The sequence below is a fragment of the Poeciliopsis prolifica genome, unplaced genomic scaffold (assembly GCF_027474105.1).
Source record: "Poeciliopsis prolifica strain line A6 unplaced genomic scaffold, Auburn_PproV2 SCAFFOLD015, whole genome shotgun sequence".
Classification (NCBI taxonomy): Eukaryota; Metazoa; Chordata; class Actinopteri; order Cyprinodontiformes; family Poeciliidae; genus Poeciliopsis; species Poeciliopsis prolifica.
This window is the reverse complement of record NW_026562390.1, coordinates 7,113,838-7,137,513: the sequence shown is the minus strand read 5'-3', so window position 1 is coordinate 7,137,513 and position 23,676 is coordinate 7,113,838. Positions and strand designations below refer to the sequence as shown.

Here is a 23,676-nt window from a genome sequence, read left to right as displayed (position 1 = left end):
AAATCACCAAAGTAGCTCAGAACGATTTTAAAGTGTGTGGGAGAAAAAAAAGTTGTACATCTTTCAAAAGTCTTAATTGTTCTTAACACAATAACTATTAATCAAGCACAGCAAAAGGAAGGGAAATTAGAGATGAAGTAGTGGCTTTCTTTTTTTCCCCTGTTGGTTCCTGACCTACTCTGGGGTTTAGTCTGGGAAGGGGTGGAGACAGAAAAAAGGGGGAAGAGAGAGGAGGAAAGTCAAAATGAAGTGGGACAGACCCCTCTCCCACCATTACCACGCCATACTCCCCCACCTCGCATACTTACAAATCCACATTTACATGTGGACACACACTTCTACACGCACACAACGCATGCGTGTGTGTGTGCAACATGCTCTTCAAAGCCAAGTGGTTTTAATAGACATCCAATTAGACGAAGACATCTGGGGAGCTGCTGTTGCAGATAAATAAGGTGAAAGGAAGACAAGATTCAGTCACCTCTCTGAAACTCCTGAAGATCAGGGGAAAGCCGCTGATAGAGGCAGCAGCAAAGAGAGGTGGGGGCCTAAAGAAAGAGGGAGTCACACATGGGAGGAAAGAGGAGAGGCAACACAGTGCTCCTGCATTCAGACTCTGAGAAGCAAGGAGAGAGGATAGACCGGGAGCTTAGCTCACTGACAGACGCATAACAAGAGAGGGGAGAAAGACGAAACCAGTGAGGGCTTGGTTACAATCTCAAGTAACTTCAAAACGAGCTCAGGCACAAAAAAGAGAAACAAAGAAGAAAAGAAGACAAGAAAAAGTCTGGATTTCTAGACTTTTTAGGGGAAAAATAGCTTGCCTTCATTGCCTGGATTTTTTTTTTTTTTACATTCTTAAGAGCAGCATCACAGATTTTTTTTTCTCCAATTATTGCTTTTCAAATACTTTTACTCATTCTCTTCTGCCTCTCTCCTTTACTTCATGGACTTGAGGATATAAATGGGACTTATGCTTATGAGATAGATTACAGATAACATTGCAACATATATATTAATAAAGTTATAATTTGTTCTTTTCTGTTGAAGGACTTGGAGCAAAAACCTCCTGTTGTGAGGTGATCTTAGATTTGGATATTGACACTTTCCAGAAAAAGGGGGACAGCAACCAAATCAGCTGCAGCACCACCAGGAACTGTAGCTCTGCTGCTAAAAGCCCTGCTCTGATCCACTGCCGTCAGACTGTTCTCACCACAGTTGTTCCACAGGTTTCAACACCTACTGTCCCAGAGAGATCGCGGGTTCCCAGGCAGAGGAGGTCTAGTTGGTGGGTCAGGGGGGGTTCTCCCGCTCTCTTTCCCTCTCCCTGCACCCAGCTCAGCATGCCCCAGCCCCTGAGCTCCTCCACAGCTCTCCCAGCTCCACTACCATGTGTAGATGGACAGTGACACAAGGTGCACCGGTCGCCTGGTTCTCCTCCTTCCCCTGCCGCAGACCTCCATCACTTTTCTTGCCCCTGACTTTCCTCCTGCTGCTCCTCTTGCTCGGACCCTGCACTTCATCGACAGACTCTGAAAAGAACCATGCGCCAGAGGGGACTCCCACGCCACCTTGCTGGATGCCACTTCGCCCATCGTCTGCAAGGTTGCCACGGGCGACCAATGTGTCGCTGTCGTCTGCAATGGTTGTCGGGCGACACGTGCGAAGCAGCTACAAGCATCTTCAAGGAGACGTGCGCAGAAGAAAGCTGTTCTCCTTCCAGAAATTCTTTCTTCGCATTGGCAAGGACGGAAATGTCAATGGCACCAAAAGAGAGGATGATCCATACAGTAAGTTAAAGTTTATCTCTTACGGTGTATTTTTGATTTTTTTACTTAATGGCCCAAATAATACTTATGCCCAGTGAGTTTTTAATAAACTGTTTTGGTAAAACTTAAAGGTTATGCTAAAGCCACCAAACACAAAGCTCCGACTACCAATGGTCGAAGACACAGAAGATTTTTTTTCTTTCGTCTATCTCATTAGTTTATCTACAAGGAATGAAGTTTTTGTGTTTCTTTTTTGGAGCAAGCATGCACATTGAGACAGGTGACTGGGCAAAAGAACAAATAACCGTGCTGCATGCTTCCAGCCATGTGTGGAGGCAGAGCATATTTGTTTGACTACAAAGAGCTTGGTAGAAGAAAGCTTGACAGAAGAAGAGCAGGAGGGAAGAAAAATGAGAAAAAAAAACTAAAACAAGGAAGCCAAGCAGATAAAAACAAAGAAGGGGAGACGATCCACTGGAATCAATTAGAAATCGCCCTGAGAAAGTTCTTCGTCTTTGATGGGAAATATCTGAAACGGCTATTACCATCCCCATGGGGAGAATGACAAGTCCACTTAGTCCTTGTTGCTATTGTGTTGCAGCTCTAATAGCGGTGGGCATATGCTAAGTTTGAGGTTTTACTGATTCAGATGTAAAGTGATCTCTGCCTCTCTCTCTCTGAATGTGCATTTTCTGGGCTATGAAATATGATTTAACCCCCATTTATCCTGAAAGGGGTCAGTGGGAACACAGGGTTATTTGTCAGTGCCACTAAGCTTCACATTTGTACAGCTGTCTTACTTCGCACTGGCTCCAGTCTTTGTCTTGCCCAGCCAAGATACTTCCCTTGACATTTTTACTGCTGGTTGTGCAAAGAAATACCTGATAAAGGGTGTCATGCATGCCCCGAACCAAGTGCCCAGTTGCACGCCGACATATCTCAATACTTCAAAACTTCACCATGCGAGGCTTATCACAACCAGTTATGGTTGATTGAGAGCAGAAAATCAGCTGTTATCATTCTGTCCTCCGAAACTTTTATCTCATAGTTAAACACATCTGGAAGTTCTCCAAGACTGCCAGAGAATTTCGGCCTCTGAGCAGCTCGGAGTAACTCCGCAGCCTCAGGGCACACTGACAGTAGTTGTTGAGGGAGAACAGAAAAGTACTCCCACACTTACCTACCCCAAATTCCCCACCAAGTTTACTGAATCCGACACACAACATATGATAAACAGAGAGAAATTATTTTTACTTTGAATACTGTCCTGCTGCTTTAAATCATCTTCATTTTTCTTCATCTCAGACTGAGATTCTAATCAGAAATACACTGGTCAAGATTGCATTTCTGTGGTTACAATTTGGCTATATTAGGAGCAAGTACATCGTGCTGCTGTGTGAGGGATACCATAATAAAGACATTTCACGTCGTCGATTAGCATACTTAGCGGGAATAAAGCCACTGTCTCTGTTTATCATCCCAAGAATGTAGATCCTTCCCTTTCCTTTGGCATATGACAAATACCTGGCAACATTTGAAACAGCTGAAAGCTCAAAATGATATAATTTTGGAGTAGTTTGTTCGGTCTTCCTGTTGTCTGCTTTAAGTCTTGTTTTCCCTCACTGTCTTGCGGCCTGGATAAATCACAAACATTGCCCAACATAACAAAAGCTGCAAATTTTTTAGAGACTTCTTACATTTCTGTTACATCAGCGATACAGAAACATCTGAGTTTTAGTCTGCAGCGAGAGCCTCCACAGAGAATGTTGATGCTGCATTCCCTGATTGGAAAAGGATTTTTTGGGAGTTCACGAGCAGCTGGTTACCCATCAGGCCCTATCAAGGAGTCAATTGCTTTGTGCATCTCTACTTGCGTTACTATAGGTCTTTATCTCTCTTACACATGTCATAGGTCTCCATGCATCTGACCCTGGGACTTTTGGAGAATATGCCTCCCCTGCTGGGAACACACAGACACACACGCATGCAGCTGAACAGAGCGAGGCCACTTTTGCACATGGCCTCCATATGGCAAAGCCCACTTTTATTAGGACCAGGGCCAGTGTGAATATATGTGTGCGTGTGTTTGTCTGTGTGTGCCACTCAGACACCAAGTTTTTGCCAGACATGGCTGAAGGAATTTCAATTAGCGTCTCTTCCTCCCTCTGCCTGCAGTGCTCTCTGACACACTCATGCGCATGTATGGATGGTTTTACACACACAGGCATGGAGTTCTGCCATCAGGCTGCAACATGTCACTGACTATAGTGGCATTAGAAAGGCAATTAATCAGACGGAAAAGCTCTTGCACGTCAGTATAGTAGAAAAATAGTAAGCACAGTCTTGAGAGTGAGAACCATGCTGCAGGTCTTCTTTATTGTGGATTCAGGCAGGTTTTGCATCTGCGCACAAGCCTGATATATAGAGAGATTTTGGACTTCGTTTCTTTTTTTTGCATGAGCTCTGAACAAATTGCACCCTTCAAAGTAAAGCAAACAGAGTGTAACTTAATTCTGCTCCCTTGTCTTTGAACCTGAATGTGGTTTTTCACTTCCCATGTTTCATGTTATTCACTCGGTCTCTCTTGCTCAGAAGTTTGCGCACCAACAGGTTTTGACCACACTTTTGTGTTTGTTTTAACATTTCAGATCATAACATTGTTCATGTACACTGTGATGGTTTCATAGCTGATAGAAGGAAAACAACTGCTGCACACAGAGCAAAGAAACAAATTGCTTGTTTGATGCAGGTTTCTATGGGGCTGTCATTAGAAACAAATCATCTCTTCCTTTTTAATTGGACAAGTAACAAAAATTGGAGTCAGAGGCACGTTTCCTGATGTGGGCGGCATGGCCCAGGGTGACACACACAATGGGGTGACCACAAGGAGAAAAAGTTGTTTTAATCAAGCCTCAAAGGAACATTTTGAAAACCCAGAAAGATTCCTTAAATTACGCTTTTAGAGTATTTAAACTTTAATTCTATAGTTATCACACATCATTAGAGCTACTTAATATTAATTATCTGTCAAGATTGATTTATATCAGACCAGTGGTCAAAATGTGAATACTTTTACTATTGTGATCCCCCTTCCCATCTTGCTGAAGGGGCAAGCTGTGCTGTTTCTTTTTCAGGGGAAATATGACTCCCCACCCAGGGAGTGCCTGCCTGGGGGGCGCTATTAGCACATCAAAAAAAGTCTGTTGCTTTCCATTTACTAAGCATGCTTAATTACCTGTCTAATCCACAGAGAGAAGCGACCACCTTGTGTTTTGCAATGTGTTAGCACTCTAGTCAAATATGCCTTTGCACTGTGGCTGCCTAATTATGCTAAAATGGACTTATGATCCAAAGCATTCAAGTCTGTGTTTAAAGGGCTATTTCAAAGATTTTTTTGTTGAATCTGTTCCCAGCTTAGAATCCTAAATATTTATAGGTACTATAAATTAGTCTTATTAGTGAATTTTTGAAAGCACAGATGTTGAGATAGCACAATTCATTTTCAATTTCTAAAACGTCAGTTAGAATGTTAAAGTTACTGTTACTTTTTTAATTGTGTTCATTGGTGAAGTGGGATCGGAGAGAAAGAAAGAGAGAAGAGGAGGCAGTTTGTGACTGAACAAACCCAACGACCTTATTTCCAAACGATCCACCTGTTCAGGACGTTGAAAATGATTAGCATGGAGGTTCGCTCAAGAATGACCGTCATTAGACCGTGGCAGGGGTGACGAAGATGTTTTAACTCCAGGGATGAGTCTCCCTAATGCAGTCGAGGCAGTCTGAGTATGTCAACATGGCGGCACATAATTCTAGGTTTAGTCTACATTGTATAAATTTGTGCTCTCTGCTACTTATCGTGCTTTTCTATTTGCCCTGATTTGCTCTGTGCTCATCCATTCATCTCACCTCATAAGTCCCTCGCAATGAGGCACTCTGGTCTCCATGTGGATGTCTTCAGGGCGCATCAGGATGTGATTAGCATTGATCCTGGCCCTGACCAACAGGCAACAAGACTGTCCTTGTTCTCCTTCCTCCATGTTGTCTACAAAGCTGCCACATTTCATTCACAGACAAACAAATAAGGCAATAAAATGGTTTATGGCTGTTTGAAGTTTGACCACAGTTTGACTTCACTGCAGCCACTCGGACAGTGAATATTCCCTCAACTGATTAGCACACCATAATGTGGATTCATATAAAGAAAGGTGTGTTCTTATTTGAGTTTTAACTTTTTTAACTTGTGTTTTTGGGACTTTTGTGGCTTTAAGATACCATTTAAATATTCCCATATGTAAATGAGTCATTTGGACTTGAACTGTATGCAGCTCTATAATATTTTATTGACCATTTCTGCACATTAAGATTTTGTTCTTCATAATAAAAAGCTTCATGAGGGTTACTAAAAAAGTAAAAGTTAAGTCAATTTGTGCAGCACAATACAGACAAACGCAAATGTAAAAACATAATACCTTGTAAAAAACTTTTCCACAATTAACCAGCAATATCAATGTGTTTTATTGAGATTGTTGGTGATAGATCAATAAAAACTAGAACATAGTACACAGAGTGAGAAAAATAACAAATGTTTTTTAAAAGTTCGTTACAATTAAATATCTGAAAAGTGCGGATTACATTTTTAGATGGACCTATACTTTGAAAAACTGCTTTTTGTTATAATTACAGCTGAGGAGGTTTCAACCAGATTTACGTGTCTGAAGGTTGATTGTTTTGCCCATTGTTCTTAGCAAAATCTCTCAGATTCAGTCAGATTGAAAAGTGTATTTGGACTTTGAGTGGACCAATCAGAGGATAAGGATAAGGTAATGTGTGCATGACAACACCTTTATTTGCTTCATAGACATATTCATAGTTCTGGCAGGATGTTTAGATAAGTTTTCATGAAAGGTGAACCTGCTTTATGTTTTAAGTCTTTTGTTAAACATTGATCTGTATTTAGCTCTGTTCACCTTCAGATAATTTCTAAATATTCTTCCTGTTGAAAGAAGGTATAGCAATAGCATAATGTTCCCAACATTATTGCAATAGTGTTAGTTTTACTGAAACTTAATTTGGTCTCATCTGACCAGATTCTTTTTTTTTCACACTATTGCTATGTTCCCTGTATGACTTGTGATGTGGCGTGACTTGGTATCGTTGGAGGTTTTCTGTATTTTTTTCATTTTCAGTTCATGGATTCAATTGTGCCTATTAATATGCTTAAAGCTTAGTTTAAGTTTTTGCAACTAACTTTGTTTTGTATTGCTCTATCACAAAAAAATATTTATGTCAAAATGTGGAACAGGTAGAGGGATCTGAATACTTTTGGAAGGCACTGCAGACTTGCAATGTTTTGTTCTGGTTTTGCTTAGAAACTGGAAACTTCTCTGGAAGCGCGTGTAAATTTTTAAGCATATGTTTGGATTTATAGGTCCCCAATAACAAAAATATGTATTTATTTGCTTTTAGTGGTGTAAACCTCTAGTGCCTCAGCAAATTTAAGGAAGATCAAAACCTTCACTCCTACATTTTTTTTTCCACACCCTTTCTATTGTTGAAATTATTTCCAGTCTTCCTTTTTTTCTGTTTCTGTATGTCTCTTATTTTGCATCACTGGTTTTGGTGCTTTCTCTTTGCTCCGAGGAGCATGTTTAGGGTTCTCATGGGAAAAGGTAACAGTGTGGCCCATAAAAGAGAGTTATGAGGTGGTACTGGATGCACCGAGGGTTAGTGTCAACATTGCTTTTCATTTAAGATCACCTTGACATCTTCATAGACTCTTCTCTCCACCGGCTGTAAATATAAATTCTGTGCAAGCACCCCTGCAACAACTTGTTCGTTAAACATTGAAGTGCTCTTATAGCTGCTGGTGTATCGTTTAAAATCAGTGGTTATGCTCACTGTGCAAACATAAAAAAAGGATCCTGCGCTCAGTCATACTAATATTTATGTGTCTTTTATGTGGGAATCTGGTGGGAAACAAAATTAATGAAAACATATTTGAATTGCCAAACAAAATCCCTTTTATTTGGTTCTTACATCACCTTTGTGGCATCTCTAAAACGCCAATAATTCTGTATGTATTAACAGATCAGTGTCCGTTTGGTGGTTTCCTTCATCTTCTCTGTAGTGTTGTTTAGTATTTTAAATGATGCAGGAAATGAAGTTATTAATCCAACACAATTTCTTTTGTTTGTTGAGCATCTTATTGTTTTAATGTCCTGCTGAAACTCTACATAATGCTGAATTACATAACAGCATGTTCCAAATTACTTGGAGATGTTCAATAGGCTTCTTTATAAGCCATTTCGCAACAAATGCTCTGGAATGGATTAAAACAAAGATACGCAGAGTTTGTTCATCTTTGTCGGTTACAACTCGTAATGTTCTACTTCTTTAATAGTTTGTATGTTATTGTGTGCTATCATATTTGTTACAGTGTCCATTTCTATAAAAATCTGAAAAAAACCTTACATAAACTTTTAATGCTTTTTTCAATTTTGGCTGCATTATGTTGCTTCTTTACAAGCCACAACCATTTCTGTAACTGCATCTGTTCTGTTGAGGGGTCTCATTCCATCTCAAACACAGGAGTGAGTATGATCGCCCAGAGGTCAAGAGGTGTGAGTCCCCTTTGACCTCATTACTGCCCATGCAGGGTCGTTTTCAGAGCACAGAATTGCTGATACAAGCATCCTGGAAATCCCCACAATAAATAAAATTCTCTTATATACCAAGGGTGATGGGCAACACTGCATAAACCTGAAATCGTTTCCTTAGAATGAGAAACCAACCACTGAATCAAGGTCTAGAGAAATAGTATGGATATTTCTTCCCCTTTACATCGCCAAAGGTTAAGGACCAATAAATCATGACCTTTTTTAGCTGAGCTTTCTTTGTATAAATAATGCCCAAACTGTAGTGGAAGAGCTCAAAATTACCTGTGTGAACTGTGTGGCAAGCACACAATAGCAAACTCAGTCTAAGAAAATGGAGTGTCATCGATTATGACTGTCGTAATCAATCCTGTGTATCTAACGGGCCCATTAGAAGCTCTACAAATGCTTGAACTTTCAAGCTATCTTCATAAAATGTTTCTGCGATTGTCTACTTTATAATCAGCTGAAATATATATGTGAAGAACTTTGTACTTGGAATCCCAGTATCACCCATGGCTTTTATGGTGTTTCTTGCTTTATCCTGTGAGATTAAGTCAATGCACTCTTTGATCGTTTGCCACATGTTTAGTATCTTCTAAATTAGTTGCTAAAGGGAACATTTTAATAGTTCCATTTGGATCTCTGCTGCTTCTAGAAACAGTCAAACAGCTGAAAATTATACAGCCATTTATGGGCAATAAGTAGATGCTTGTTGTTGTCCCGAAAAGGAGCTGTTTCAAAAACGTCCTGATTATTGCGTCACTCAATCAGCAAACACTTGCCCAGTAACCAATCAATCCCTGCCAAGTCTACTGTCAATGACTTAGCCATCCAAGCAGAATTCAACACACTTTATTACTAGAAGAGAATTACCTTTGGTCAGTTGGTTTACCGCTGGACCGACCGCTGGAAAAGTGTTTTACTGTTGGCTGCAATAAGCAACATGTGTGCATCCACTGTCTTCCAGTCATGGAGAAAAGAGCTGTGTGGCTTCGTTTTATTTTTAAACTGTCTTTATCAAAAAATGGTTTTTGATTTTAAAAAAAAGCATCACATTAGAAAAGGTTTATGAAAACTGCAATATTTGAAATTACCATCCTGTAAAATGTTGTTTAGTCATTTCGAAAAAAGAGTTCATACGCTACAGAAAGAAACAAAATTGCTGAATACATTTTGGTGTATATTTGCAACATTTGCCATAAAATGATAGGCACACAAGGCTAGAATAGGAGCAGTGGATCTCTCCCATCCATCAGTGGGTCCATTGACAATGTCCCAGTCATGTTGCCAAAGAAAATTGTAGTTTGTACGAATGACTTCACAATGGACTCTTGAAAACTACCAACTGTGCAATGCAAGATATCCCAACAGACCTCAACTGAAGAAAACCTATTAGTTACTGTTCGATGGACTAAACACGATTTCAGAAATAGCTGCTGCATCCCTGATGGTTGTGAAGGAGTCGCCACTTCTTCTGCTTCTGGATCTGACTCAGAGTCAAAGCTGTACCATTATACAACTGCACATCTGTTTGCAACCGTTTTCATGTGTAGAAAGTAATCAGTGTAATCATAGAGACATAGCCTTATAACACTCATTCTAAAAGGAGCTCAGAACAGGCAAAACCGAGAAGGTGAAATCTCATTTTCTGAGAGAAAAAACATGTTTTTGTTTAGCCTATAGACCTATTCTAACTCGTTCAAGGGACAATTAGTAGAACTGCAGAATCAGATAAAAGAAACTGATGTAATGGTTGGATCAATGTTAAACAGTGGTAATTCCCCCAAAAAACACAAAATGTCTTCATCAACCTATCGGTGATCTATATATTTTTGTACTTCAGTAATTTTACTCCATTCAGTTAGAGATGTTGATAAATTTTAACATCAGAAAATTCATTGCAGAAATATTTCCTAATAGGTTCTAATAGCTAATAGTTGCGTTACATGTTCCATTTATTTGCAGATTAGGGAATTTTTTTGTGGTGTTTGTATCTGAAAATGTGTCTTTTTATAAGCCAATAGATAACTTACTGCCTGCCACATCCCCAAAAGACCCTCCTCTCTATGCAGCAGCGTGCAAAATACAGAAGCTCAGTCAAGGAATTGAAGAATGGATTCTGAATGTTTCTTCATTTTTTAAAGTTTAGCTACACTTGAAAGTGGAGCTTTTTCTTTGCCATGAATCACAGAGGAAAACGAAAGGATCTATCTCAGTTTTCCGTCACTGTTTACATATTTCCTGTCATCGCTGCTTGACATTCCCCTAGTATTTTACTCAGTTGTTGATTACTCTGTCAACTATGACAAGACAGAAATAGGAGACAGATTTATGTATGCAGTACTCCCACAACCTCAGACCAGAAAGGATCCGCCCTATAGAAAAGCCTTTCAGCGACAAATATCCTTCTTTAAGATCTACTTCTGCTTTAATGGTTTTTGGCTCTTGGAGATAATAACAACAAAAATTTGGATTAAAAAACAAAACAACCCCTTCAAAATGTAAATATTTTATTCAGTGATAACCTCTTTTATCAAATGAATTTTGTAGAGTTTAAGAAAACATACCTCATCTAAGATTGGAAAACATAAAAATTGTGTAACTAGTTATTTAACTGCATGGAAGACTGAAGTACAACTGAAATCACGTAACTCCACAGACTCCATGCTAGTCTGAGTTTCACTTGTCTTGTATCATTACAAATGTGTCTGAAGAGTTGTTTACTGCTGTCTACATTTCATATTGTTGCTATGCTCCCTATGGAGTAAACAGCAACGGGAAAGTTGTTTTCAAATTGCAGGATCTACCCTGTCAGTGACACACTCATCTTTGTGGCTTGGCATTGCTTCATCTCGGAAAAGTTAAAACCAGAGTCACTTTGAAAATAGCTCTTTAAAAAACAGAAAGCTTGATTTTCTTGGGTGTCTGAAACAGTTTTTGGCGTTACCCCGATGTTGTAATCTGGATTTAGGAGTCAGGCTGTGCTGCAAAAAATGAACATAACACAAAGCTCATTTCCAGAAATAAGAAGTTTTCCACATTGAGCTTAGTGTTGGGCATTTTGTAGTATTATACCATTTTTCTGCAGTATTATAAACGTAAAGATGAGGAAATATAATGAGAACCACATGGCTTCTTAGTTTATACCTGTTTTTAGAATCTAGATTATTTTATCCTTGTGGCTGAAACTTTGGTTAATCTGACAGAGCAGACTAAAGTGGTTTTCTACCATCTTTAACTCCATCCATCCATTTTCTGTAAACTCTTGTCCCTTGTGGGGTCCGTCAGGGTGCTGGTGCCTTTCTCCAGTGAACGATTCAGGTGAGAGGCCAGGTTCACCCTGGACAGGTCGCCAGTTTTTCGCAGCCATTTTTAACTCATTGTGGACTATCTTGGTAAATTCTCCCTTATAGACATACTTGGAAATCCTGTGGATCCTGTCCACACACAGTTGAGATAGCCAAGTGTACCGATTGCCTACATTTTTCCTGACATATTTTTTTTCATCATCCCCCAATGCTAATGGATACGTGCAAGTTTGATGAACATGTCCGGTGCGTAGCTCCGTTTCTTCTCCGCCAGGGCAGCCACTGCACACCTGTTAATTAGAATTGTATTAAACAAGAAGGCCGATACTGAAGTATCACCTGGACGTGAGCTTGGTGCCTGTGAAGAGGCCCAATTCATGCTCAGTAAACCAGTTGGAGGTGAAGACCAGCATGTGTGACGCATAGCGTAAAGGGCTGCAGCCATACGTAAAACATGTGCATTACAAAAAAAGCCCCTCCAAACCAAATACACACCTTGTATTCCTGCTTCTCTCCATGCCTCATCATTACACTCACACACCCACGCACACACAGCTTGAAAGTAAATTTTTAATGGACTCATCAAAGGTAGAGTTGAGTCCAAAAAGGCATCTGGATGGTCTGGCTCTTTGAGCTGGGTTGTTAGGAATTTCAGCAAATTACCCACATACACACCCATTATGTGTATGTGCGTGTGGGTGTGTATGTGTACTAAATAAACGTTAATGCAGAGAAAGAACTAAGCACAAAGCAAATGTGCAAACTGAACACTGTTTTGTCTAAAAAGCTTACAATAAATAGTCTGTAACAACTGAAACTTGCAGGATTGTTTTATCTTCCCCCTCCTCTCTGGCATCACACAGCAATCCATGCAAAAACCTTTCAAAACAACAGTTGGGCGGCATCACGCTGGCAGATGAACTGTAAATGAAAAATGTGTGAAACGCAGATGACTGTCGCAGCGCTTTTCCTGATAACATAACTCCTGTCGTGTCAGACCTGCGGGTCTGTTTGGAGAAAAGCCGGCGGATTTGCCGCTCTATCATGTTACAAAGTCAACTGTGCGAGAGAGAGAGAGGGATCACAGTTTCTCAGGTGGTTTGGGGTTTTTCTACCCCCTCAATCATATAACCATTAACATCACAAAGAATTTCTTCTGGTTTCCTCTCGGTTGCTCTAAACGTGTGTGACATAATTCGCTGTGATAGGTAAAGATGGCTCAAAGTTCGCAGGTTTTGTACGAGAAGCAGTTTTGCCCTCACTTGGTAAGGACAATCAAAGGAAAAACTGAATTATAAACATAAAATTGAGCTCAATAATGCAATGAGAGAAGGTGAAGCAAACTTTTTTCTTCATTCTGATTTTTATTACTGACCAAATTAGGTTGAAATCCCTCTTGCGACTATACCAGAAAACAAATTTAGAACCTCTGAAGTTTTGTTTATAACAATATGTTGGCCATATTGACAATCAGCCAGGGGGCTTTGTTTTCTCAGCTTAGTCAAACCCGCTAAGCCAAACGGGCTTTGATGTGGCCGCTGAGTGCAGGATGACACTGATGTCAACCACATCAATCTAAACCAATACCTCCATGTTCCTTAAAGCGCATAATATACAATGACTTCCACTACGAGCCAAGCATCTTCACGGAGTAATCTGGACTGCCAGGGGATGTTTGTTCTTTCTCTTTGACTTCATAAAGAGCTGGAAACATTCAACTTAACTCCTATAACCCTGTTAAAAGCTTGGGTGGCCTCGAATGCTGCGGCAGCTACAAGAAGTATTTTGTCATGTTTCTCTCTGATTTCTTTCTTTCATTTATTTTGTTTTTATTTGCCTGACAGAGTATTATATTTTTAACGTCTGTTTTAATCACGTCGGTGGGCTCATTTACCCTCAGATTTAAAATAAAATGAATCCCTTTATTCTTTTGTATCTTTTTATGAGGTTTCCTGGATGTAAACAGTCGAGTTGCAGCGAAGAAGAGACATCGTCAATCAGCGACGTTGTTTGAAAAAGGAAAAAGAACATCTAAAGGGTTGCTTTTCTTTAACATGGGATTGAACATGTCACAGCCAAAAAAAAGAAGGAAAAAAAAACACTGATCCATTTGTCCTGCTGATAACTGCTCTTGACACCAACTGCTTGTCAAGCGACAATATTTCAAAATACTCAGCGAGATCCCTACAAGCATTAGATCCACTCACAGCTGGTCTCCGTGTCAAGGTCACCGAGTGAACAACTGCTCCGTAATCTTCAAAAAAATCCCCAGAATAAACAGTGGAAACATTTTCACAACCTCCCTTAACCTTTAGGTTCAGTTGGAGTCTCAGTGACCGTGTTTCCAAATGGGGCCATCCGGGGGTCGGCAGGAGGTTTATGTATGTGTGGGTTTTCCTGTGTGTGTGTGTGAGCCTGGATTTTCCTCATTATTTAGCAATAATAATGTTGGTCACCATTTGATTGTTGAAACAATGACTTCATGAATCCATTCTGAGATGTAAAATTGTCTAAGAAGTTACATTGTCTGTCAAATGAATGTAGATCTTTTGAAGTCATGTAAAAAAATAATCTTAGTAGTCCAGAGAGGGATACTGTACTTTAACAAAAAACAGATTTCCCGTGCAAAGAAGCCTCTTTTGACTTTGTGCCTGAATTAGACATGAAGCACCAGCTTTTAAGATCTTTCACCAGCTGGAAGAGAATAGAAATAATTCGGTTCTGACTGAAGTATGAAAATGAAGATCTTTATTCAAAAGCATTTTACATTGGCAGAAAGCAAGGAGATACTCTGATATTAATATTGAACATAACATTTTTGTTTCTGGTAGATGACAGGACTCCACTGCAGACATGAGAATCCAGTAACACATGGTAATATAATTAATATTTGGGCTTGTCTTATACAAAAAAGGCAAGCCTATGTATGCTTAACATTTCCATTTGTTCCTTCAAAACTTGTAAAACCCTTTCAAAATGTATTATTGATTAAATTGATTTGATGTCTTGCTGAAAGAGTAAGAATTTCAAGATTCTTCAGACACTAATACTTGTGTCCTTACATATTTGTATTCTATTTGAGTTTATTTATTGTTCAATCAAAATTTAATTAATGTTGATTGACCATAGATAGGCAGATTAAACCCTAACATGCCTCCAGTTCAATATCAAGACAGTTTCTTTTTACATTTTTTTCCTCTTCTCATTCTTCAGAAATGAGTTGAAACAGTGTCTTATTGATTCGTGTCAGCTGGACTACAATTTTGAGAGGAATTTCAGTGGTAGTAAAATTATTTTCAAGAACCTCATTAGTCAGCATGAGTGTCCATAAAAGAAGCACTTTGCAAAAAAAGCCACAAACTATGAACCAAACAATCACTTCTTGTCTATATCCTGCTGAGCCTCCATGAGTCACTGGGTGAAAAGAAGGGTACACACCGGACATCACACTCATCACCAAATGACTTTACATGCATTTTTCTTCTTCACAAGAACATGTAGTGCCCAAACATCCGAGGCCCTTCTTACTCTCGGAGAACGGTTCACGCAGTCCACAACATCAACCACAATTGGGTTAATGCCATAAAACGCACCTCTGGGATTTGACAGCCAAAGGTTATTTTAGCTCAATATAATTAAATTTATGCTTTTGCCCTGTTACACATTGTCTTTGGTAGTGACAACTTGATGGATGTGTCCAAAACTTCAGTAAAGCTTTTACTATTGTTGTACTCTGTACTTGGTTCTCTTCTTTTATAGTTTAAAACATAAACAACAAGTAAAAATGTGACATTATGAAAGTGCAGACACATGAAAAGAAATTAAAATAATGAAATCCCCTATATTACATGACACAATTAGCTTAAGTATTTAAACTTTTTGTACATCATAATACATTTATCAGAGTATGCTACTGGGTTAATCTATGATGCCTGATCACAATCTGTTTCTGTCTTAGACTTCCACAAATAGAATAGCTGCAATCTAAGCTTTTTGTTGCTGCCTGGAGATTTAACTTGATGGCTTCTGGTTTCTGGTGAAGGGGCCATAAAAGAGCCCTGTGCTTTTGGTTTCTGACGAGCCACATCAAACAGGAGGACAGAAAAGGGCTTGAACAGGTGGAGCAGCTTTGCGTGAGCACAGACAGACCTTATTTTGTATGGATCACGGCTCAGAAATGTCAGCTGTGGAGCAGTGAGAGAGAACATTTTGAACCTGATAGATCAGTGTTGTGGTGTGGTACATGTCTGGCTTGAGTAATGAAGTTCACTTCACTGTGGCAGCATATACAGTATGTACTGAGAGCTACGGAAAGTTGTGGAGTCCGGTTACTCGATGATTCCTTATTTTTGACCAAATGAAGGAATCGTGGGGACATTAAGTCTTTCCAGCATCAGAAAATTGGAAAATATGGTGAAAAACTGTGTAAAGATGACAAAAACAGACACGGATTTCCAGGGAAAATCTGTGACTGTATTTCCTCCAAATGTCTTGAATATAAGCCATATGGTTCATGCTTTTATGGTATAATAACTGTGATATTTAATCAGAGTACTATCCAAAGAGAACACATATCTGAACAATTTATGTATTTATTTTTTACCAATAAGAAGCTTTTGTTGTGGAGCACAGTTCTCAGATTTCTGTGCTTATTTCAGCAAAGTTTCTTTGTCTGTTTAATCACCATAAAAAAAATTCAGAGAAGAGATGAGGGCAGGAAGGGGACATGTGGTACAAAAAACATCCTTGGCATGTATTTTTCCAACCTCTACCTAATAAGGACAAAATGTGACAGGATGTACAGGTTAATATCTATCTCTTTGCTCTTTTGTCAGTAGGTGAAATTCAGATGCTCTGAAAATGTAATCTGGGTTGGTTTGCAGATAATTCTGCAAGTAGGCTCAATTTCCTTCTTGTCCAATTTGCTAATTCTCTTAAAACCCTGATAGTTTTAAGCCTGGTGCAGCGACAGAAAGCCACTGACCACAGTGTAAACCAGTAATTGGTTCACCTTGAAAGCCGATATGGCTTCCTTGACCTCCTGCCAGTCAGGCAGGCAGAAAGGTTCCCTCAGTTCTGTTCGAATGCTTGCCGCTTTGCTTGTGCTCCCATGGTCAGAAAAACAAACATTGCAAATACGTAAAAAAAATAAAAAATACCTGGCTTAAAGCTTGCTTGCAGAGCATGCAACCCATGAGTGTAAAAGCAAATGAAGAGAGGGCAAGAGGCACATCTGAGGTCTCTGCTGGGATTTCAATGTGAGGGAGAGACTGAAATAAGTAATGTCCATCTGTATTTTAATACAAATACTTTAAGTGGGGTGACATTTTGAAAAAAAAAAATCCTTTAAAACAGAAAAATTAAATAACTAAATAAACAAATTAAAGTCAGTGACAAAGCAGCTCCAGTGGAGTTTTAAATTTGCACAAACCAAACATGATTCAAGTAGAAAAATCTACTTCACAGTAGATAGTTTGAGTTTCAGTCCCTGATCTGTTGCTTTACTTTTTATCCTATGATTAACCACAGTAAAGAAATAAATAAAAAAAACATTTATGAGGTTCTGCCCGATTTACAGTACACTATGTGCCGTACAAAGAAAAAGCATTTTATCCCTGATGGATTTAGTCTGTTTTAGTTTTTTTGGGAGGGGAGGGTACCACTTCCTTTTTAGACCAGTAAACAAATTTTTACTATGACCTAATGTAATCACATCAATGGATCATGTCTGAAAAACAGATGAAATGCATCCCGGGGCAAATACAATGAAGCAATGTTTGGTATTTCTTCTTTCTTTAACCCACATCTGATCCTGTCCTTTCAGACTCAGACAGGAGAAACTGTCCTGTAGGGTAAACATTTATGTGATGTAGTTTTAATGGTGTGTAAAATCAACCTTGAGTAACATTTTTTCTGCATGACTGCACAGTTTAAGACTGTGAGCTTGAACTATTGACATTTTGCCTATCATAACGATGGTGCCAAATCATTTCATATTTGTTGAGTTTGTAGAAAAAGCCACTGCCCCACAATATCTGACGTCAACAAAAGTAGATTTCCTAAATGCTGCAATTCCATATCAGCAACTCTGCAAACCGGTTTGAGGTGTTTGTCTGTGTGTGTCTTCTTCACCAGGTATTTTGGAGATCAAATCAGTGGATGTGGGAGTGGTGGCCATCAGGGGCCTCAGCAGCAACCACTACCTGGCAATCAAAAAGAACGGAGATCTGTACGGAGCGGTGAGTCCTGGCTTTATTTCACTCATGTCGTGTCATAATGCGTTTATTTATAAAACACGTTTCATACGAAAAATGTAGGCTCAAGAAGGAATTCCAAAAATATGAAATAAAAATAATAAAGCTTATTAACAAACAAGAGTAAAAATTTTGACCTCTTAGAAGATTCCTCAAAAATAATTTCTGACAGGCAATAAAGAAGAAACTGGATGTATCCAATTGTGCATCATCTGCTTTAGGACATGTCTTTGTGTGCAGAGCAATTACATATGAAGTAGAAAGGACCAAGAAAAGATGTCTGTGGAGCACCATGAGTAACATCTACCTAATTAGATTCAAACAATAGTGAATCAGATTGAAACAATGTTCAAAAATGCTAAACAAAGTCAACTGTATCAAAAGCTGCTCTGATGTTGAGGAGAACAACAATAGAGATGCTACTGTGATCAAGACGAATTTTTATTTCATTTAAAATTATAATCATGGTTGTTCCTGTGCTGTGGTTGGTTATAATCTCAGACTAAACTCATATGAACTTCCTTTTTATTGACTTACTTGAAGTATTTTATTTTTGGCAGGAATGCTTGTGAATTGCTAAACTATAATCTCAAATCAAAACTTATATTGGATGGCTTACTGAAACACTTTATAAAACAATGGACAAGGCTTTAGCACTGACTGTTCCAGAAAAAGGAACCACAGTCTGTCAGCGTCAGCTCTCCTGTCTCTGCTCGCCATTCAGAAAAAGGAAACATAATCCAGCAGGTTTTTCTATTCTGCTTCAGTCCCTTAGGGGAGAAGCCCTTGTTTCATCTGTTTTCTCCCTCTTTCTCCTCTTTTCCTCAATCTCATTCTCTCCCTCTCCTTCTTTTACTTTGAAAGACCCATTTTCAGCGTGTCTCTCCGGAGCTGCAACTCAGATGAAATGACATACGATGTAGGGGAAGGAGAAAAAAAAACAAAAAAAAAACAAGAGATTTTGTTGCACGACCTGAAACTGAATTCCCATGACGTCTTCTGCCTGGTGCAACACAAACCAGCAGTGGCGGATGACTAGTGAGGGGTCAGCGTTCAATTACACTTGATGTAGTCACTGTGCAAAGCTTGATGGCTTTTCACAGTGACTTCTTTATCCAGTGGTGATCACTTGAAATCATTGTTTCCTTATATCACCAAATAAAATGTCAAAAACTGACACAGTTATGTAGTTTGATCATGAATTTATTAGTGGTCACTACACAGCATGTTGATTCTATTTTAAAAGCTGTTTCTCCATTAAAGGGAAAGATTTTTAATCTTTTTTTTTAACTTTTTAGGTCTGATCTTTCCAGTATCTTAACAGTAAAATGGCGTTGTTACCGTAATTTCACCTAATTGAACGGCAGACATGCACACACACAGCTCTTACGCAGAAAGCTGAAAAGCCGCACAGTATCTGCTAAATATTCTCCTTCTGCTTTGAGAACATTCAGTTTTACTTCTGGAACCAATTTGAACAGCTGTGGCCAGATTCAGATTCAGAGGGAGACAGTGAGCATGCGTGTGCATGTGTGTGTGCAGATACCGGGAGGGAGGGCAAGAACATTTTTTCTTGTGACTATCAACTGCATCCAGTTAACTGCCTACTTAAGTGACGCTTGCCTTGAGCACAACGTCAGCTTCCAGTAAACTGACAAACAACGTAGATCTTTTCTCTCCTCATGCACGAATCGTTGCGGTAACGTTAAAGCTCAGACATCGTGTCACGATGTTCTGTACCTGCACCAAGCCCTAACCTTTGAAATGTCATACTTTACTAGATCCCAAGTCCCATGTCGAGGTTTTATTGCTAGCCTTAACTAGTCCTTAAACAATGGCTTACAGTTTGTTGATTTGTGTTGTCAGAAGAAGTGAAGGAGGACGATGTCTTTACGGTGCTCTGCAGAGCCAAAATGAAACAATTAGAAGCTTTTGCAGCATATGACTTGCAGTTGTTAAAATGGAAAGCAGAACTTTATTTCAAAAAGGGACAGTGTGCAAAAAGATTAATAAAACGTAAATTGCACCAGAATAAGCTTCAATTAAATCTGCTTCAAAGATTAGTGCCTTAGAGATTAGTCATTTTCAGCACAATAATGGAAGAATGAGTCTTTCCGAGAATCCCATACTATCACACACACATTTTCCATTATTCATCAAACTGGTGATAATTGTAAATGATTAAAAGACAGACAAAAAAGCCTATAGTTGGAATCTCCTGAGTATGTGACAAAACAAAATTGTGAGTTTGAAAGGAATAATTCAGGGTTTCTGAAGTGAGATTCTGTTATTCTAGCCAGCTAATATCTTACCCATAGACTCTCTTGGCATCTTTATTCAGCATAAATTCAGAGCATTTGGTTGACACTATGAATGGTTAAAGAACAAAGCAGATTACTATAATAATATGAGGCATTAGAGATTCATGCAAATGTTGTTTTGAACCTTTAATCGCTTGTCACGTTTGCATTGATTAGTTAATTTTACAGAAATCGATTATGAATTGCACAGAAGATGTAAGTGGTAGCAGGCGCACTACAAAGAATCCTCTTGTTTTACTATATACACAGGATTAAACAATATAAGGTTTATATTTCAAAGTTATTGATGTTTTTTTGTTATCAGGTCAAGAATTTAATGTTTTTTCTTATTTCAATAAATACAGAACGTGCCACTAAAAGAAAAAATTACTATTTTTATTTAAAAAAATCTTTTTCTTTTTTATTTTTTTTCTTAAAAGGGATAAAGCAAAGCAGCAAACAAAAACATACATCAAATTTCCATCACCATGTTTGTCTGTAGTTGTGATGTTCTGAAGTGCTGTGTTAGTTATGTCACATATAATGAAATAGACATCTTGTAAAAAGTTTTTCGGAAAGTCTTGGTGACTATCAAGATGGTTTCCAGCAAATGTGAGACGGGTCTTTATGTTCTGGGTGGCTTGCCTCTTCTGGGAAGGTTGATCACTTTTTATTGTTTTCTCCTTTTGTGGATAATGGCTCTCACTGTGGTTTCCTGAAGTTCCAAAAGCCTCAGAAATCTATAATTTGATGTCAAAGACATAGATTGCCATCAATTCTTGAATTTCTTTTGATCACACCATGATGTATAGCTTTTGGTTTCTTATTTAAAGTCATCAGACATGTTCTATTCCAGTTATTTCTGGATCCTAAAGGGCAGACAGTAATTAGGCCTGGTGTTGGTGCAATTTCTCCAGAAAAATGTGGCTAACCGCAGGTAATTCATGATTTAACAAGGATGGCTGGTGTATTTTCACACAGGGCTGGATTGATGTGAATGGCTTCAATCCTTTTGTATTTAGTCAGGTGATCTTTGACAAAAAAAAAAATTGAATGCTGATTTGAAACATTCACAAAAAGCAAAACGTAAGAAATCTATGAGGGCTTAAATACATTTTCACTGCACTGTTGTTCAAGGAGACTAAAGCATTTTGGTTTATTACCAGACAACAAAGTGAGCCACATTCCATGCTTCCCTCCGCCCCCCCCAAAGATTACATAATTATGGCTCCTAACAATCGTCTTGTAAAACTGGATTAATCTTCTGCCAGTAGAATGCTTCAGATATGTCTGTGTACAACCACACATCCTTCTGAGTGAATACATCACTCACTCATCTGGCTCTGTGTCAAGCAAAAGGCCGTTTGGAGCCACTGGCAGCACTTAGAGATGTTGCACTTTTCAGAGTAGAAAACACAGCACAAGCATTGAATGTGATTCATAACCCTCTGATACTCAGTCTTTGCATGTTTCCCGTCCACAGAGGGAGTTCGGCCCTGACTGTCGTCTAATCGAACGCATCGAGGAGAACAGGTACAACACCTACGCTTCTGCCGAGTGGAGGACAAAAAAAAACAAGTGCATGTTTGTTGGACTGAACCCCAGAGGAAAACCTCTGAAGGCAAAGGGAAAGAAAATGCGGAGGAAAAGCACAGCAACTCACTTCTTGCCCCTGGTGGTGCAGCCACGATGATGAGACGAATCAGCAAACTGCAGGATATCTAATGGACTTACGATGGTGGATTCATGGGACAGATCTGAACCTGGTCTGTAAAATGCACTGAGAAAGAAACAAAATGAAATATATGGAGTGGACTGACTGTTTGGATAAGGACACTATTTTAAAAAAAGAATATATATCAGTATACAATGTATATATTATTTTCAGTTTTAAGTTATAAAGTACACTGGCACAATGAACACAAAAGAAACATCTGTGCCAAAATGTCATTCACATTTGTAGGTTTGTGGAGTGCATGGAAAAAAAAGAGAAAGGAACCTAATTAACCTTGAACAGAAGCAGAAAAAGGAGAGAATAGCTTGTTCATGATGGCACCACCACAAATCTTACTATACCATGTCTTTTTCTTCAGATTTATTTATTTTATGTTATATTTAACAGAAACAAAGAATAGAAGACATACTCTTGTCTTTTGTTCTACCAGTTATGCTTCTCTTTTTAAACTAATAATCATTTAAGCTTGTATAAATAAAAAGAATATATTTGTCTTTAACTTGTCTGTATTCAATGTTTGGAAAGAAACTAACCAATGGATTTTAAAAGATAATTACATAACTGACTTTTATATTTTTTGTACAAAATAACTGCGATCCAAACACAGAAGGCACAAGACTATGTTTATTATAAAAATATTAAAGTGTTGCAAAGTCTAATTCAGATAAAAGTGCATAAATGTACAAAAAGCAGATAATAATTTCACTACGTTCACTACCTTTTCATATTTCCTGAAATATTAATGTTTAATTCCCAACGTTCTGCAAAGTATAAGTAAGTATTAATAACTTATTACTTAAGATACTGTAGCAAATTATTTGTAATACTGTAGCAGTATTTTGGTTTGATCATAACTTCATATCTCATAAGATGTTTCACCCAAGCAGGGATCAGATCTGCAGTCAATGACAATAGGCAGAAATATGAAACCTTCAGCCTTAAATCAAGTCAAATTAAAAATGAAACTTGAGAATTTAATGATTTCATTGTTCACCAAAAATACTCACAGCAAGGCCATAAGCCTGACCTCAAGCCACTTTTGCTAGCTTGAATACTTATATCTGTTTACAGTTCTAACTGTAGGACTTTACTCTGAAGCTGAACTCAAAAAAGACACTGAAATCAGAAGTACAGTAGACTTCCTGTTTCCTGTTCATCAAGCTTATTACTATCATCATTCTCAGAATCATGTTACTGTCCTGTAACACATAACATAAGCAACAGTAATCTCTCATATGTATAAAATTCTTATTTACAATGAGTAAAGGACAGTGTAAAATGAGAAAATGATAAAGGTCACAACAATATTCATTATTAAAAAGATACAATTTTGCAGCATGCCAGTACATTGTCCTGTGTGTTTTAAAAATGTCCTTCCTGAGACACTTGCACGTCTCCCAGTTTGGGAGATGTGGCTCATAGGTTTTTGTGAGCAGTGCTTTCAGAGTGATGATAGTAAGCAGGTGAACAACTTTTTGAAGCAAGGCGTGAGTTGGGAATCTGTAAAAGATTAGAGTTTGAAAGAAGCCCAGCAGACGACCTGGCTGATTACTTCAGGGGTTTCCATTTCTCATTGCTCAGACCTTTGCATTACAAGAACACATGGCAAACATAGCTTCCTGGAGGATAAACACAGTCTTTTATGTGATAACAA

The 23,676-nt window shown here is 38.6% G+C and overlaps 1 protein-coding gene across 1 annotated transcript; it reads left to right on the top strand.

Moving 5' to 3' along the window:
• The first annotated feature begins 610 nt into the window (after window positions 1-610).
• fgf10a (fibroblast growth factor 10a) lies at window positions 611-22,521 on the top strand. The gene is made up of 3 exons (XM_055040349.1): window positions 611-1,790; window positions 17,869-17,972; window positions 21,771-22,521. The coding sequence occupies exons 1-3, from the start codon at window positions 1,391-1,393 to the stop codon at window positions 21,978-21,980; spliced, it is 714 nt and encodes a 237-aa protein (XP_054896324.1). The 5' UTR covers window positions 611-1,390; the 3' UTR covers window positions 21,981-22,521.
• The last annotated feature ends 1,155 nt before the right edge of the window (window positions 22,522-23,676 follow it).